Below are 16190 nucleotides of genomic sequence, written 5' to 3'. Positions count from 1 at the left end.
AAGCACATGTGTGTACATGTATCCTAGACCAGTAGTCAAAGCCAGAGGTACATGTGCAAGTGTGTATGTACATGTATCATAGACCATCACCAGTCACAGCCAGAGGTACATATGCACGTGTGTATGTACATGTATCATAGACCATCACCAGTCACAGCCAGAGGTACATATGCACATGTGTGTATGTACATGTATCATAGACCATCACCAGTCACAGCCAGAGGTACATATGCACATGTATGTATGTACATGTTTCATAGACCAGCACCAGTCACAGCCAGAGGTACATAAGCACATATGTGTATGTACATGTGTCATAGGCCAGCAGTAGTCACAGCCAGAGGTACACAGGCACATGTATGTATGTACATGTATCATGGACCAGCACCAGTCACAGCCATAGGTACATATGCAAATGTATGTATGTACATTTTATCAAAGACCAGCACCAGTCACAGACAGAGGTACATATGCACATGTATGTATGTACATGTATCATAGACCAGCAGTAGTCAAAGCCAGAGGTACATATGCACATATGTGTATGTACATGTATCATAGACCAGCAGTAGTCACAGCCAGAGGTACATATGCACATGTATGCATGTACATGCATCATAGGCCAGCACCAGTCACAGCCAGAGGTACATAGGCACATGTATGTATGTACATGTATCATAGACCATCACCAGTCACAGCCAGAGGAACATATGCACATGTGTGTATGTATGTACATGTATCATAGACCAGCACCAGTCATAGCTAGAGGTACATATGCACATGTGTGTATGTACATGTATCATAGACCAGCACCAGTCACAGCCAGAGGTACATATGCACATGTATGTATGTACATGTATCATAGACCAGCACCAGTCACAGCCAGAGGTGCATATGCACATGTGTGTATGTACATGTATCATAGGCCAGCAGTAGTCACAGCCAGAGGTACATAGGCATATGTATGTACATGTATCATAGACCAGCACCAGTCACAGCCAGAGGTACATATGCACATGTATGTATGTATGTATATGTATCAAAGACCAGCAGTAGTTACAGCCAGAGGTACATATACACATGTGTGTATGTACATGTATCATAGGCCAGCAGTAGTCACAGCCAGAGGTACATAGGCACATGTATGTGTGTACATGTATCATAGACCAGCACCAGTCACAGCCAGAGGTACATATGTACAGGTATGTATCAAAGGCCAGCAGTAGTTACAGCCAGAGGTACATATACACATGTATTAAAATGCATAATTCACTAAGTACCACAGAAAAGACCAAGAATGAGTTAGCGTAATAAATTTAAACTCCGCTTTCGTAAAACACTTCATCAGACTATGCACATGTATGTATGTACATGTGTCAAAGACCAGCACCTGTCACAGACAGTGACACATGTATGTATCTGTTGTGGAAGCCAGGACTAGTTACAGACACAGAAACATGTTTGCAAGTGTTTGCATTGTAGACCAGCACCAGCAGACCAACCAAGGTACACATGATTATGTATGTATATGTGTCACCATTATAGGTAATTATTAATCACAAACAGAGGTGCACATGTGTAAAGAATTCATTTGATGGCACTGACACAATGTTGATGACAGTGGTAATTATTGCTAGATCATATTCGTTTAAATGTAAAATGCTTAAACAGAAAAAAAGTATGAAATCAAAAAAGGCCTACAGGGCCAGTGGTAGATGCATATGATCTGTAGTTGTGAAGAATTGGTAGCCTTTGTTTTGCAAATGCTGTACATCATACCAGAGAAATTATAAGGACACGCAAGCCAAGCCTACACAGTAGCGTCTATAGCCTTTTCTCATAATGTTAGTCTTTTTCTAAGTCAACTGTCAATTTGGACAGGAAAATACCAGTTATTTATCATTTGTTGACTGGCTTAGTCCCACTAGGCTCATGGCCTCTTTTCAGGGAAGACTTGAAGAATAATTTATGCTGCTAGGACACCTATGACAGCATTAAAGGAAAGAGGAACAAATTAATGAAAATTACTCATTCCATAATACACTGAGAATACAAAGTGAATGATGCTGCCCGTGGAATTTTGTTTTTCCTTGTTTAGTCATCCCTGCAAGAAGACTAAATGCTTTTCACAGAACTGGCTGTAATCAACTACGACATAAACAGAACATAAACCATTACTGTCAGTTATACAGCTGTCTGAGAACATAAACCTTCTTTAACTTCAATGGAAAGCAAGATGTATGCAGAGGGGGACCTTAAGACATCAGTACTCTGTTTGCTTAACAGGTATTTACTTATTTACAGTTAGTTAATGTAATGTAATGCTGAGGTGTTGAAAAATCTTCGTACTAGTTATTCTCAAAGCGTTCCCATTGATGTACAGGAAAGATGCACTTGCCATATGTGTTATAAGGGGGCACGCATTGTGAGTGGCAAGTTAAATAAAAATTATTTACGCACTGCAGACTGCGACCCAGCAGAATCAGAAAAACAGAGCATTTAAAGGTGCATTGAACTAATTGTAAGACTCATATTTATAGCTACAGACCTAATTTAAATCAAATATATTTAAATAAAAGTGATGTATAGACGATTCTTATTTATTTTAAGAGTGCATATTTGTGCAGAGTAGCATCTGAATAGTGGAAGAAGTCTAACATTGTCCATACAGACTAAAGTGCTTTGAAGGAGGTCAACTACTTGTTGCATTTTACAAAAAAAAGTTTTTGGAGTTTAAATAGCAATACTAGGGTAGATAGTGATAGAAGTAAATGTGTTTGTTACCTTGCATACTTCACAGCGAACTCACTGCATGTTGACATATGTTTTTGTAGAATATGTTATGTTCATTTTTTAACATCTTTATTACATTCTTATGTTGTAGACAATGACATAGGTACACATATAATAATAGAAAAGAAAACAAACAATAGGAAAGTACATAATGTGTTTTCTTTTTAACCATTATCATTCACTCCAGCATTACATAAATTTCTGAATTCCTGCTTTCCCCTTAAACCTCACTCCTTCATTGTTCTGCATGTATTAATCCCACAAATTCCATTTATTTCTGTGTGGTTTACTCTTTCCCATTTCTAAAGATCCCTTCTCCAGATGTTATTCGTGTTTCACTGTTGCAGTCATTACATTTGGGTTATCTGCTTGCAGTAGCCCTCAGTCTGCCTGATTAACAAAGTCTTGGGTCTTACGTCGGTTGCTGTCTCTTCTTCCGTGACATCAAAGGTATAAAACTTGCAGCCAATGTAATTGCATCAGTCTTTTCTTTCCATGCGGTGCCCGAAGCAGAAGCAGTTCGCAAGTGCCGGTTGGCCGACTCCTGAAATTTTCGTTTTCGAGTTTCAGAACCGAAGTCTTCAACTAAAAGCTAAGTACCCCGTTGGGGAAACTTTTTCTTGCTCTAGACCGATGTCAGTAAAAGTAAATAATTGCATTTCTTGTGGAAAGCAAATACCTCATAAAGATTTTCATTCGTACTGTATTCCTTGTCTAGGCCCTGACCACGACGTACCTCACTGTCGTTTTTTTTCCTTATTTAAACCATGAACTATCCGTCGTCTGTATATTTGTGCTTCTAACTTTTTGGTGCTCAGTTCAATTATCCTGATATGTCTTTGGTAAGCCATCCGACTAGCGACATTCTGAAAAAACGCAAAGATAAAGACAGAGAAAGGCCGCCCAGTTTGCCAGTACTCAGTGAGGTGCTTTTTCAGCCCCTGATACCCGCTACTTCAGATTCGGAGGCCTCTACTGAGACCCATTCGGAGTCCGGTATGCCGTGAGATGCTTCAACTGTGGAACCTGCGGATGTCTCTACCTTGGATGGGTCCATAACCGCTGTGCAGGCACCAGCTTCTGAGGCTGTATTCAGGCCTACTGACTTGCATATTAAACCGATGCCATCTTTTCTTCAAGGCCTAAAACTCGAACCATGCCTAGAAAACTGACGCCCAGACTGCATGGTCAGGCCTCTGTGCCTAAAAAACAAATAATAAGAATGACTGAAGACCTTATTACTTTAATCAGGGGAAGACAACCTTCCCCCTCTAAGAGACCTAGGACTGAGTTTGCTTATGATACTTCTGACCAGGATTCTGAAATTTCTGTTTCCTCTGATAACCAGGATTTACCCTTATCTATCTATGAGGATTCTGATGCTGCAGACTCTATTCCCTCCGCTTCCCCCCAGAGGATTTCTCTTTTTGGTGAAACCTTGCATACTCTCTGGGAGCTTTTTCGTTGGGAAAGTCAGGATTTCTCTGATTCTAAAAAGAGGCGCAGGGATTTCTTACTCCTGCCCAGCACAGGCCTTTAGCTATACCTCCTGTACTGGACATTGTTGATGATGCCTTTTCGGAATCTAGCATGGCCCCTGACTCTTTACCTCCTGCTTCCAGAAAACCAGATAGATATTACAGGGTTCCTGACGCTCACAAATTCCTTTTCCAAAATCTTATTGCGGATCCTGAAACCATTTCACAGGGACCCGAGGGCATTAAAGCTACTACTGCCAAAAATCCTACCCCTCTGATAGAGATTCCAGGGTGCTGGATAGATGGGGTAAGAAGGTATACACTTCTGCAACTTTGACCATTAGGGCCTTGAATTGCCAGTTTCTTATGTTAAAGTATCAGCAGCATATTATTGGATTGCTTAAACAGAAAATGATGATGATTCCTGATTGTGCTGAAAATAAGGATTTACAGGATTTTATGCATTTTGCTAAACAAGTTGGTAAACATACATTGCAATGTGGTTTTGATTCACTAGAGGTATCTTGCAGGGCTGCGGTAACTGGGTCTGTACTTAGAAGGCATGCTTGGCTTAAGGAGCAATCCTTGCCAGATCATGTTAAAGCGAAATTTCTGGATGCTCCCTTAAATCAGGACCGCCTGTTTGGCAACAAGGCCGAAGAAGTTCTTAAAAAGATGGAGGAAAAAGCTAAATCTATGCAAACTGTTAAATACTTTACAAGTACAACCTCCAAGACTTAGTAGCATTGGCCTTCTAAGAATTGGTCCTTTTCTGCCTCTTCCAGACCTTCTCAGTCCAAACCCAGATCCAGCAGAGCTCCCAGGCTTCAGTCCCAGGGGATGCACAGGACTAAGCAGTGGGGGGGGGGGGGGGGGCTCCACTTTCAAATTTGGGAGTAATAAAACTCCCCCTATGGTAAACTGTCTCAATGACTTCTTTTTAAAACTTCCAAGCACTTCTCAACTGACTGCCCCTTTGGGGGGAAAGATTGTACTTCATGCAAAAAACTGGGGACTCATTACCCAGTACAAATGGGTTTTAAATATAGTTGGCCGGATCTACCTCCAAAGCAGGCCCAAAAGCAAGTACTCTCCCTCTTAAGCATAGGGGCTATTCAGTTGGTACCAGAAGAGAAAAAGGGACAAGGTTTCTACTCAAGATTTTTCCTGGTACCCAGAAAAGACAATTCATGGCGTCCTATCCTGAACCTGCCTACTCTAAACACCTTTTTGGTGATTCCAAAATTCAAGATGCTGACTCTTCATCATTTACTTCCTATGCTACCCTTTGGCTTATCTACTGTGCCCAGGGTATTTACAAAGTGCCTAGCTCCAGTCATTGCATTTTGCAGGCAAAGAAATATTCAAATATACCAATACCTGGACGATTGTCTAATTCAGGCAGAAAACCAATTGGCTTTTGTACAGAGGGTGTAACTTGTTTGGGGTACACTATAAACAAAAAGAAGCCATACCTGGTACCCTGTCAACAAATTATATTCCTGGGAGCAAGCTTGAATACAACTTCCCAGATGGCTTTCCTCATGCCAGAGAAACAAATTCGCTTGACAACCTACTTCAAACAAGTGGCCACAAAAACCCTGCTGTCTGCAAGGCAAATACTACAAGCCTTGGGGTTCATGGCCTCTTGCATTCTTCTAATTCCATATGCAAGACTGCAGTGGTATCTAAAAAGCCTATGGTGTCAACATTCTCAGGATCTAGAAGCAATGATTCCTATCATTCTTTGTCTACTCCTAGAGTTCCTTTGGTGGGCAGAGGCCTGCCACCAAAACAAGGGACTACCATTCACACTACCCCCTGCTGCTCAAACCCTAACAACAGACGCATCAGACTATGCATGGGGGGGGCGCACCTGGCAGGGAAGTGCATTCAGGGCAAATGGAACCCAATTCAAATGCACCTTCACATCATTCATAAAGAAATGTTAGCTGTACAGAATGCTCTGACAGCCTTCAAGGACCACATTCTTCCAGGACAATTAATGGTAAAGACAGAGAACACCACTGTTATGTGGTACATAAACAAGCAGCGGGGTACACATTCTTACCCCCTCTGCAGACTAGCCATGACATTGTGGAACACAACCATGAGCTACCAAGTGCATCTACAAGCTCAATTCCTGCCAGGAAAACTAAATACACTGGCAGATGGACTAAGCAAAAACCTCATGGACCCACAGGAGTGGAAAGTGGAACCAAGGATTTTCAACATGTTGACAAGCAAATGGGAGAGCCCAGATATAGACCTGTTTGCCCCCCCCCCCCCCCAGAACTATCAATTGGAAAAATTTTGTGCAAGGACTTCCCACAGATAAGCTTGGAAAGTGGATGCTCTGTCCTTCAGCTGGAAAAACCTGTTAGTTTATGCCCTTCCTCCTCTGCCTCTTTTCTCCAAAGTACTATTAAAGATCAAACAAGACAAACCAAGGATGATTTTTATTGCACCAGCCTGGCCACGCCAACATTGGTACCCCCTCTTGCGCAGTGTGTCACTGCTGGCTCCATGGCACCTGCCTCAGACTCCTACCCTGCTGTCTCAGCAGGAGAACCAGATTTTGCACCCTCAGCTTCAAACACTGAACCTAGCAGCCTGATTAATTACCTAAGCTCTCCTTTACCATCCCTCAGTAAACCAGTGATGGATGTCATTTTAGAGGCAAGGAGGCCTAGTACTAGAAAATCTTATGCTGAAAAATGGAAAAGATTCTGTGCCTGGAGCCGATCTCAAGGGATGAGCACAGCAGTGCCCAGTTTACCTCAGATTTCACAATACTTAACTGAGATGCTTCACAAGGGCCTGGCTTTTTCCTCAATAAAAATTCACGCGTCAGCCATTTCAGCTCATTATAACACAGACTCTCCCCTCTTCTCTCTTGCACTGCTCAAGCAGTTCCTCGGAGGGGCCAAAAATTTAAGACCACCCAGGAGAGCTCCAACTGCAGCCTGGGACCTTAACTTTGTATTGGAGAAGCTTACCCTTCCACCTTTCGAGCCAGCTGCTACTGCAGATTTAAAATTCCTTTCTTGGAAAACAGCTTCCCTTTTAGCCATCACTTCAGCAAGAAGGGTATCTGAATTACAGGCCTTTATGGCAATGGAGCCTTTCATCATCTTTCATGTGGACAGGGTGTCCCTCAGGACCAATCCCTCTTTCATGTCAAAGGTGGTATCCAGTGTGGCCTTTAATCAGTCCATTTATTTGCCTACCTTCTTTCCTAATCCACAGAACAAAGGGGAACGGATACTGCACTCCTTAGATGTGCACATACAACTTAGATTCTACTCGGATAGGTCTAAACCTCAAAGGAAATCTGCGCAATTGCTGGTGGCATTTGCTGCAGGGACAGAGGGGAAGACTATTTCAAAGCGAACCATCTCCAAATGGATAGGTAATTGCATTCATTTCTGCTATAAGCACCATGGAAAACCTATCTCACAGGGGATCAGACCCCACTCAACCAGGGCTACATCTACCTCTACAGCCTTTCTCAGAGGCGTACCTACCAGGGACATCCTAGAAGCTGCTACCTGGAGTTCTGTAGATACTTTCACCAAGCATTACCATTTGCCATTTTTCTCTAAATCCAGAGCTGGCTTTGCCACTGCAGTTTTGCAGGGCCTTATAGCTGGTCCTAATGCTATCTAAATTCCTCCTCCCATCCTTAGCTTTGGGAGTCTTCCCAAATGTAATGACTGCAACAGTGAAACACGAAGAACATAGTACAGTTGTGTACACTTACCATAAATGTAGATTTTCAAGTGTATTCACTGTTGCAGTCCTGGTTACCCTCCCTCCAGCCCCCTGACTTCTTTTGGCTATACCTCTTCTCTCCTTTTCAATGCTTAAAAGCTTTTTGGTATATTTGCTTTTTTGTTGGAGGTATAACCTTGTATATTTATAGATTTAATTAATTCCCATTAGGGGGGCACCTGACATCTGGGGCAAGAAAAACTGATGTAATAACGTCGGCTGCATGTTTTTTACCCCTGATGACCTGATGTTACGGAAGAAGAGACAGCAACTGACATAGGACCCAAGACTTTGTTAATCGGGCCGACTGAGGGCTACTGCAAGCAGGTAACCCAAATGTAATGACTGCAACAGTGAATACACTCGAACATCTACATTTATGGTAAGTGTACACAACTGTACTTTCTTTTATCTTCTGTACAATATTTAGTACTTTAGTTATAGTTGGTTTATATTTTGATTTCCATTTCTAGTATTGTTTTGGTATCCAATAGCATTAAACTTAGTGAGGCCTTAACATGTCTGGACAATTCAGATCCTGTACCCAATCTTAAAAGAATATTTTTTTTTAGTTACAACCTTTGCTTCGTCAACACTTCTAACAAAGTACTTTCTGAAGAATTTGTAAAATTTGCCAAATCATTATATTCCCCCACATGGGGGTAGGGGGGATGTTTCCATTTACCTTTGTCTAGCTCATCACACATCTAACATTTACTGTCTACATGAGGAAAAACTTTTCTGAAATCTGTTTATGATATGCAAATATAAAAATACCTATTCAAACATTTCTTAGCAAAAAATCCTAAACCTTGTGGACTTTGTCACATTCTTGCAACTATAAAGATGTTATCCATTTGTTCTTTTGCATATTGTCTTTCCAATCTCTTCCCAGTTTTTTCTAACCTCCTCTGATTGATTCTTGTAGATTCTTCTAGTTATTATGCAGTATTTTATGTGGTCTGCAAAATGTTCCATTTTTAACAGCATCTTATGTTCTAAACTCAATTAAAAACTGTATCAGAGGTGATCTTTTGGCACCTCCCGTACTCTTTGCCTATACTCTGTTAAAAATCCTTGGTGCAGAAAGCATTCTCTAACCTGCAGCCCAAAATTCTACTTGACCTCATGCCACTCTGTTGCCTTTTCTTCCCTACTTATTTGCCCCTAAAAATTTTCATTGCTTTGCTAGTTTTCTCCTGCAAATTCCAGCCCCTTCTTGCCTATCTTCTGTATCTCTATTTGCAGTCATTCTTATTTGTAAAGTCTCCTTTCTCCATTCCTGTAATGGTTTAGTTCTTAGAATACATTCTACTACTTTGTGAATATAATATTCTATATTCTTATTCTCCTTAAGGACCTGCATCCAAAGTCCTACTCTATCCTTACTTCTCAAACTCTTCCACTATTTCATTATTATCCTCATCTCTTTCCACGTTGATTTATAACCTGCTTGTGTTATGTATATGAGCCTTAACTATAATACTAAATCACCTTGTTCTAAGGGAAGAATCAACTTGTCCGACTTAACTCTTGCCTCTTCCCCTCCCAGATAAGTTAATTTAACTATTTATTAGGTATGGTCCACAATTTTTCCTCTGGTTGATAAAAACATGCCGGACCTCTGTATAAAACTAAATGGACTAAAACAATTTCACTCTTGTATCTTACCATGCATATCCATAATATCCAGCTTCTCACTTCTTAAACTGAGGATTTTAAATTAAATATTTCCAGCTTTTCCTGTCTTGTCACAGTGTAAAGCCTAGATACATTGCAGTCAAAAATGCACTGTCTTATTTTAATACGGGTTCCTGTTACTTCGTTGAACGTTTAGGCTGTCGAACCTAAATGTCGGCACCTAAACATTGGACGCTGAAAACCGTGACCTGCCAATTAATCGAATTTTTCCCCTGGGAAAAAAATTGCCTGTCCGTCATCAGGGGTTTGCCCTTTTCCCCAATGTAGAGCGATCTCAGAGTTGGTATATTTAGTTAAGAGGTGTTTGGGGAGTGCAGCCCCCCACGTCTGGGGGGTGGGTGGGTATACCCCCCACTTGATTAGGGTTTTAAAGTATGCTTTTTTTTGTTGGCCAAGAGAATTTTTTTCACGAGGAAAAAATTAGAGTAATTGGCCAGTCGCGGTTTTGAGGGTTCGACGTTTAGGTGTCGACATTTAGGCATACAACAGCCTAAACATTCGACATTGTAATGTAGACCCCTTTGATATCATTAGCATATACAGCAGTTATTGATAAAACTCCCTCCACCACACATTTAAAATGTCTCTGAATGCATACGATACAAAATTGCTTTACAGCATCATATTTCAGTGCAAACTTCACCCCCTTCTACCCCCCTAAAGGAGAGATAACTATCCCAGCGGAGTGTAGCCTCCCAGACATCTCAAATGCGCAGGTGAAAGCTGCTCTCTCTAAAGCTGAAAACACAGCATCAATGGGACCGGATGGTGTCCCCGGTTGTGTGCTACACGAGCTAAATGAGGAATTAAACCCGCACATAAGGCAGCTGTTTAATCTCAGCCTTACCACAGGATATGTGCCCAAGGAGTGGCGTATGGCAACTGTGGTCCCACTCCACAAAGGCGGTGCCTCTACGGACCCTGGTAATTACCGCCCCTTAAGCTTAACAAGTCTAGTCTGCAAAGCTATGGAGAGGATCATAATGGAGCTCATAAACAAAGATATAGGGGACTTGCAGACATTGGACCCGACCCAGTTTGGCTTCGTCAAGGGCAGATCATGCCTTTTGAACTTGGTCGACTTCTTGAAACAGTCACCAAGGCCATTGATGAGGAAAGGCAGTCCATACAGCCTACCTTGACCTTGCAAAAGGCTTTCACACAATACCCCACTCGGGTATTGTAGAAAAACTTACCAGCTTAAATGTAAACCCATATGTTACAAGATGGGTTGCAAACTGGCTTAAGGACAGAACCCACAGGGTTAGAGTTGCTGGCGCTATGTCAGACTCCAAGCCGGTCACAAGTGGTGTCCCACAGGGCTCGGTCCTTGGCCCCCTATTGTTCGGAATCTACTTCTCAGAAGTACAGGCCAACATGGGAGGACTTTGGCTGACAAAGTTTGCAGACGACTGCAAACTGGGCGCCATAGTGGAAAGTGCATCGGACACGGATATCCTTCAGAAGGGACTCACGGAAACAGATAGCTGGTGCCAGAGCCATGTCCTGAAGTTAAACGCCAAAAAATGTATAGTCATACCCTTCGGGAAAAACAAGGTAACCCCAAGCTACCAGATAGGTGGCAATCCACTAAGCACAGAAGAGGTTATCAGGGACCTGGGGACCCAGGTTGACAGTGGCCTTTCTTTTGACACTCACGTTGCTAAAGTGGTTAGAAAGACCTTCTACATTGCTCACCTGATCATGAAGGGATTCACATCCAGATCTAGTGAGGTCATTGTTCCCCTGTACTCTTCACTTATCAGACCAATGATCGAGTACAATGCCCCATTCGGGATGTATCTCATCCGACATCTGCAGCAATTGGAGAGACCCCAAAGTTCCTCACCAAAAGGATAAAGGACTCCAAAATCTGTCATATGCTGCCAGATTGAAGAAACTCCAGCTCTATTCAGTCGCATACCGTCTGCTCAGAGGTGACATGTGCCTGACATACAAGGCCATGTCCAACCTGGAATTAATGGACATGCTCCACCTCAAAAAATCCAAATCCACCAAAACCACTAGAGCAAGCGACTTAAACCTTAGCACGGATATAAATAGGACGTGCTGGAGGGATAGATTTATCACTCAGAAACTCCCTATGCTGTGGAATAAAATCCCGGTCCATGTGAGGCAGAGCACCTCGCTGGCTCTGTTCAAGAGAAATCTTGACCTGTGGATGGGAGATCATAGGTTTACCCCGGGAATCATCTCTGTGTCACTGCTGGACAGAGACACAACAAACTAATGGGTACATTATTTTTTCATATAAGGGGTAGCGTAAGCCACAAAACTTTGGGCTAGGCTTATAAATGCCTTAGGGCAGATAGCCTAGTATAAATCTATGAACCTATATCCAATTAACATTATTAATTTTTATGCAGATATTAGTAAGAACAAAAACTTGTTTTACTTATTTCTTTAATCTTTCCAATGTATTTGTAAACATTAATCACAAAATGTAGGGTTCATGCTTTAGAATCTTCCCACCAGTTTAGTAAGTCAGCAGACTTAGTCTTTTTCAGCCATTTTTTCTGCAAAACCACAAATCTGAAGTAGGAACTTAATTTGTCAGTAACCTTTGGGATACGGATCCGATTTCGGATCCATGCCGGCAACTTTTACCACAGCATAGATCCGAGCTCCTAGCTCCTCCCTTTACCCATAATCCCCTGCCAACCCTAACTGACCCCAGATCTAGTTTGCCGCGCTTCAAGCCTACAAGCTGGATTTCGAGCTTCTGGCAGTTCAAAGTATTTGTGAGAGAAAAACTTAAGATTTTTTGTACCTTCTCTTGTGTGATTGTGTAAATTTGTTTAGGTTCCCTCTTAGATATCTTTTTTTGTAAAATTTTTCCTCCTTACCCTCGCTGGTTCGTAGTGTGTGTTTGTGGTGTGTTTGGGGGCCTAGTGAGTGTGTTTTTCAGTTCAACATGTCGGAGGCCCCTAAAGCCATCTTTTCAAAATGCACCGAGTGTGGCCATAAGCTTTCACCGGTGGATGGCCACACCCGGTGCGTTAGGTGCCTTTGGGATGAACACCTCTCTTCAGGATGCACGATTTGTGCAGCGTTCAACCCCAGGGCACTTAAGGACCGGAGGTCGAAGCTGATTCTGGCGGGCCTTTTGCCCCCGGACTCGGCTCCGGCCTCTGGTTCTTCGGTGGCCGCTACCCAGCCCTCGGTGGTAGCCACCCCTGCCTCCCTCCGGTCGGGACTCAACCTCCCGTTTTGGCTCTGGAGGAGAGGGAGGCTGGAAAAACCAAAAGGAAGGAGAAGCACCATAAGCGGCGGGCCGAGGACTCTTCCTCGGCCCCGCCCGCCAAGCGGGCTTCTCCATCCAGGGTTTCTGGATCGCCTCCTCCTTGGCTCCGGTCCCCTTGTTTTTCACCGGGACCTGGGGAGGAGGCAACCCGGTCCCCGTCGAGGTCATCGAAGTGTCACTCTAGGTCTGCCTCGGTGGCCTCGTCGAGGTCCACATTTAGTATGTCAGATGCAGACATGGACCGGATGATGAAGAGGTTCATCCAGGCCCAGCTGCAGATGGGAGTGCTCTTGCCTCCCCCCCCCCCTCCGGGGGGGAGCTCGACCCCATTTTTTGCACCAATTGCTCCTTCTCCGTCCCGCTTCCCGGGTTCGGAGCATTCGGAGCCGAGCCGCGTCGGATCCGGGGGTGTGTCGGAGCCGACAGTACTAGTCACTTCGTCGACTGGTCCCTTGAGTTTGTCGGATCCAAACTCTCGGAGCTGTGAGCAGAGCTTCGGATCCGAGGGACCTTGTGTGACTTCGGCTCCATCCCGGTCGGAGCACACGGGTCCTTCGGATCCGATGGTCTCTGCCCCGGATCCGGTCCCCGCTTCGCATCCGAGTGGGAGCCGACTCTCGGAGCCTATTGAGAGTAGCTCCCCCTTGGCTTTCACGGTGGTGGAGAGGGCACTGTTGAGTGCATCCAGACCCCCGGTCCTGGCTTCGGCTCCTCCCTGCACTCCCTCTCAGCTGGTCTGGGCTCCCATCACCCGGCCTTCGGGACAGCCTGCTTCAGCATCTCTGGGTGTTCCTACGGAACGTGATATTGCTGGTGAGTCTTCCTCGGACAGCCCCCCCGAAGAGGTCCCTCACAAAGCCAAGTGTAAGAGGAGGCACATGGACTCCCCTGAGTCCCTTACCGAAGATACAGACTTAGATGAAGGGGAAGGCTCCCCAAGGTCACCCCCCGAGGATGTCTCCTTTGGAGACATCATGGAGATGCTCAGGATTAGGGGAGGGTGGTCTGCCCCCAAGGCTTCCTCCGATGAGTCCATATTCCTAGAGGCGTTCGAAGCAGGGCCATCTACCTCTTGGGTGTCCCCTCCCCCCCGACCCCCTGGTGGACCTTATTTCCACCAGGGCTTGGAAGGAGCCAGACACTGTAGAGCCAGTCCCCAAGCACCCGGATAGAATCCTGAGTCTCCCTGCTGAAAGAACCCACTGGAGCAGAGGTCCCCCCGTGGATGCCATGTTGGTGGCGGTGGCCACCAAGAAAGAGCTGGCTCAGGAGAGCTCTGCGGTCCACCCGTCGAGTAAGGACTCTCGAGCGATGGACCGCCTGGGGAAGTGGGTCTTTAGTTCAGCAACCTTCTCCATGAGAGCGCTGAACTATATGGCACACGTCATTCGGATACAGCGGGATCTAATAAAAGAATACGCTGCATCACCCCCAGAGTCCATGTCGGAAGGAGACAAGCAACTGTACTCCTCCCGAATGCCTACTCTACGTTCAGTTTCTAACACCTCTATGCAGCTCTTGTCACACGCCACTGAAGGAGCCGCTAGAGCCGGCGAAGCCGGCCTGGTAATCAGGCGTCAGGCCTGGATCCGACACTGTGACTTCTCAGAACCCTTTAAGGCGTCATTCGCGAATGCCCCCTTTGATGGTTCTGCACTTTTTGGCAAAACCGTTCGCGACACTTTAGTCCAGAGTGAGAAAGACAGGAAGATGTTGTCCGCCGTCGGAGTCCGCTTCTCTGCTCCCCAGAGGTCCTTTTCTAAGAACCAAAAGGGTCAGAAGAAGATGTGGTTCCGAAAATCGCATCAGTCCCAGTCTGCTCCGGACAACCAGTCCTCTCGTGGCAGAGGAGGACAGGGAGGATGCCGCCCAAGAGGCAGAGGGGGTCCCAGAAACTTTGGGTCCAGAGAACCATTCTCTGAGAGGCCCACGCAGAACCCCTGAGGGGTTGCCCGGCTGCTCCACTCTGGAGGCAGTCGGGGGGCGTCTTTCGAAGCACCTAGCAATGTGGGAGTCCATAACAACAGATCACTGGGTGCTTCGCATCATATCCAGAGGTTACCAAATTCCCTTTATTGTAACCCCCAAAACCAAAAGCCTCCCCGACGTACCACCCAATCAAATGGAGGCAGCTGCTACAGAAATTCAGCAGCTTTTGCAAAAAAGAGCCATCCAACCCGTCCCCCCAGATCATTTTAGATCGGGGTTTTACTCCAGGTTCTTTCTGGTGCCAGAAAAGACGGGGGACTTGAGACCCATTCTTGATCTCTATCTCCTGAACCTGGCAGTTCCCAAAGAAAAGTTCCGAATGGTCACCTTACAATCTATTCTCCCCCTATTATGGGAGAACGATTGGATGTGCTCGATAGACCTTAAGGATTCGTACTACCACATCCTAGTGGACAGACGCTCCAGGAGGTTCCTCCGCTTCCGGCTGGGAGACAGTCACTTTCAGTTCAGGGCCCTTCCCTTCAGTCTCACCTCAGCCCCCAGGGTGTTCACCAAAGTCTTGGCGGTCATAGCGGCCCACCTGAGGCTTCAGGGAATTCAGGTCTTTCCGTACCTCGACAACTGGCTCCTCATCGCCCCAACAAGGCATCTGCTCTGTTCAGGCAGGGATTATTTCCTCGACCTTGCTCCACGTCTAGGGTTAACTATCAACATGACCAAATCCTCTCTAGTCCCCTCACAGGTAATAGATTTCATAGGGGCGAGATTGGATTCCAGGATAATGCTTGTCTTCCTGACTCCCGATCGGCTTCAGAACCTGAGGTTGCATGTCAAGGCCATTCTCATACTTCCTGCTCCACCTGCGGAATTGATCCTGAGGGCTCTAGGGTCCATGGTGGCAGCTATTCCTCTACTGCCCCTAGCCCGCCTGAATATGAGGGTCCTGCAGTGGACCCTCCAAGTACAATGGTCCCTGTCTCGCAACCCCCTGTCCCATCCTATTCCCCTCAGCAGGGCTTGCAGAGGTTCGCTCATGTGGTGGCTCCGGTCCCCAAGTCTCCACACGGGACGACCATTCTTGATGTCTTCCCCCATCGCCACAGTGACCACGGACGCCTCTCGCCTGGGGTGAGGGGGCACTATTCAGGCAGAACGGTCCAAGGCACGTGGAACGACACAGAGACCTCTTTGCATATCATTGTCCTAGAGATGAGGGCGGTGCTTTTGAC

General features: G+C 45.3%; 1 protein-coding gene across 2 annotated transcripts in view; it reads left to right on the top strand.

Moving 5' to 3' along the window:
* UPB1 (beta-ureidopropionase 1) overlaps positions 1–16190 on the top strand; it is a 1115631-nt gene that overhangs the window by 1057397 nt on the left and 42044 nt on the right. The window contains exon 10 of one of the 2 annotated variants that reach the window (XM_044068826.1): positions 2099–2280. The exons of the other annotated variant lie outside the window; for it this stretch is intronic. Within the exon in view, the coding sequence (XP_043924761.1) occupies positions 2099–2119 (21 nt within the window). The 3' untranslated portion in view covers positions 2120–2280. Of the gene's footprint in view, positions 1–2098; positions 2281–16190 lie in introns of those variants that run through there. 2 annotated transcript variants of the gene reach the window in all.

Source organism: Protopterus annectens, chromosome 4.part0 (genome assembly GCF_019279795.1).
Source record: "Protopterus annectens isolate FY-2018-M chromosome 4.part0, PAN1.0, whole genome shotgun sequence".
Taxonomy (NCBI): Eukaryota; Metazoa; Chordata; order Ceratodontiformes; family Protopteridae; genus Protopterus; species Protopterus annectens.
This window is presented reverse-complemented; position numbering and strand designations above follow the sequence as displayed.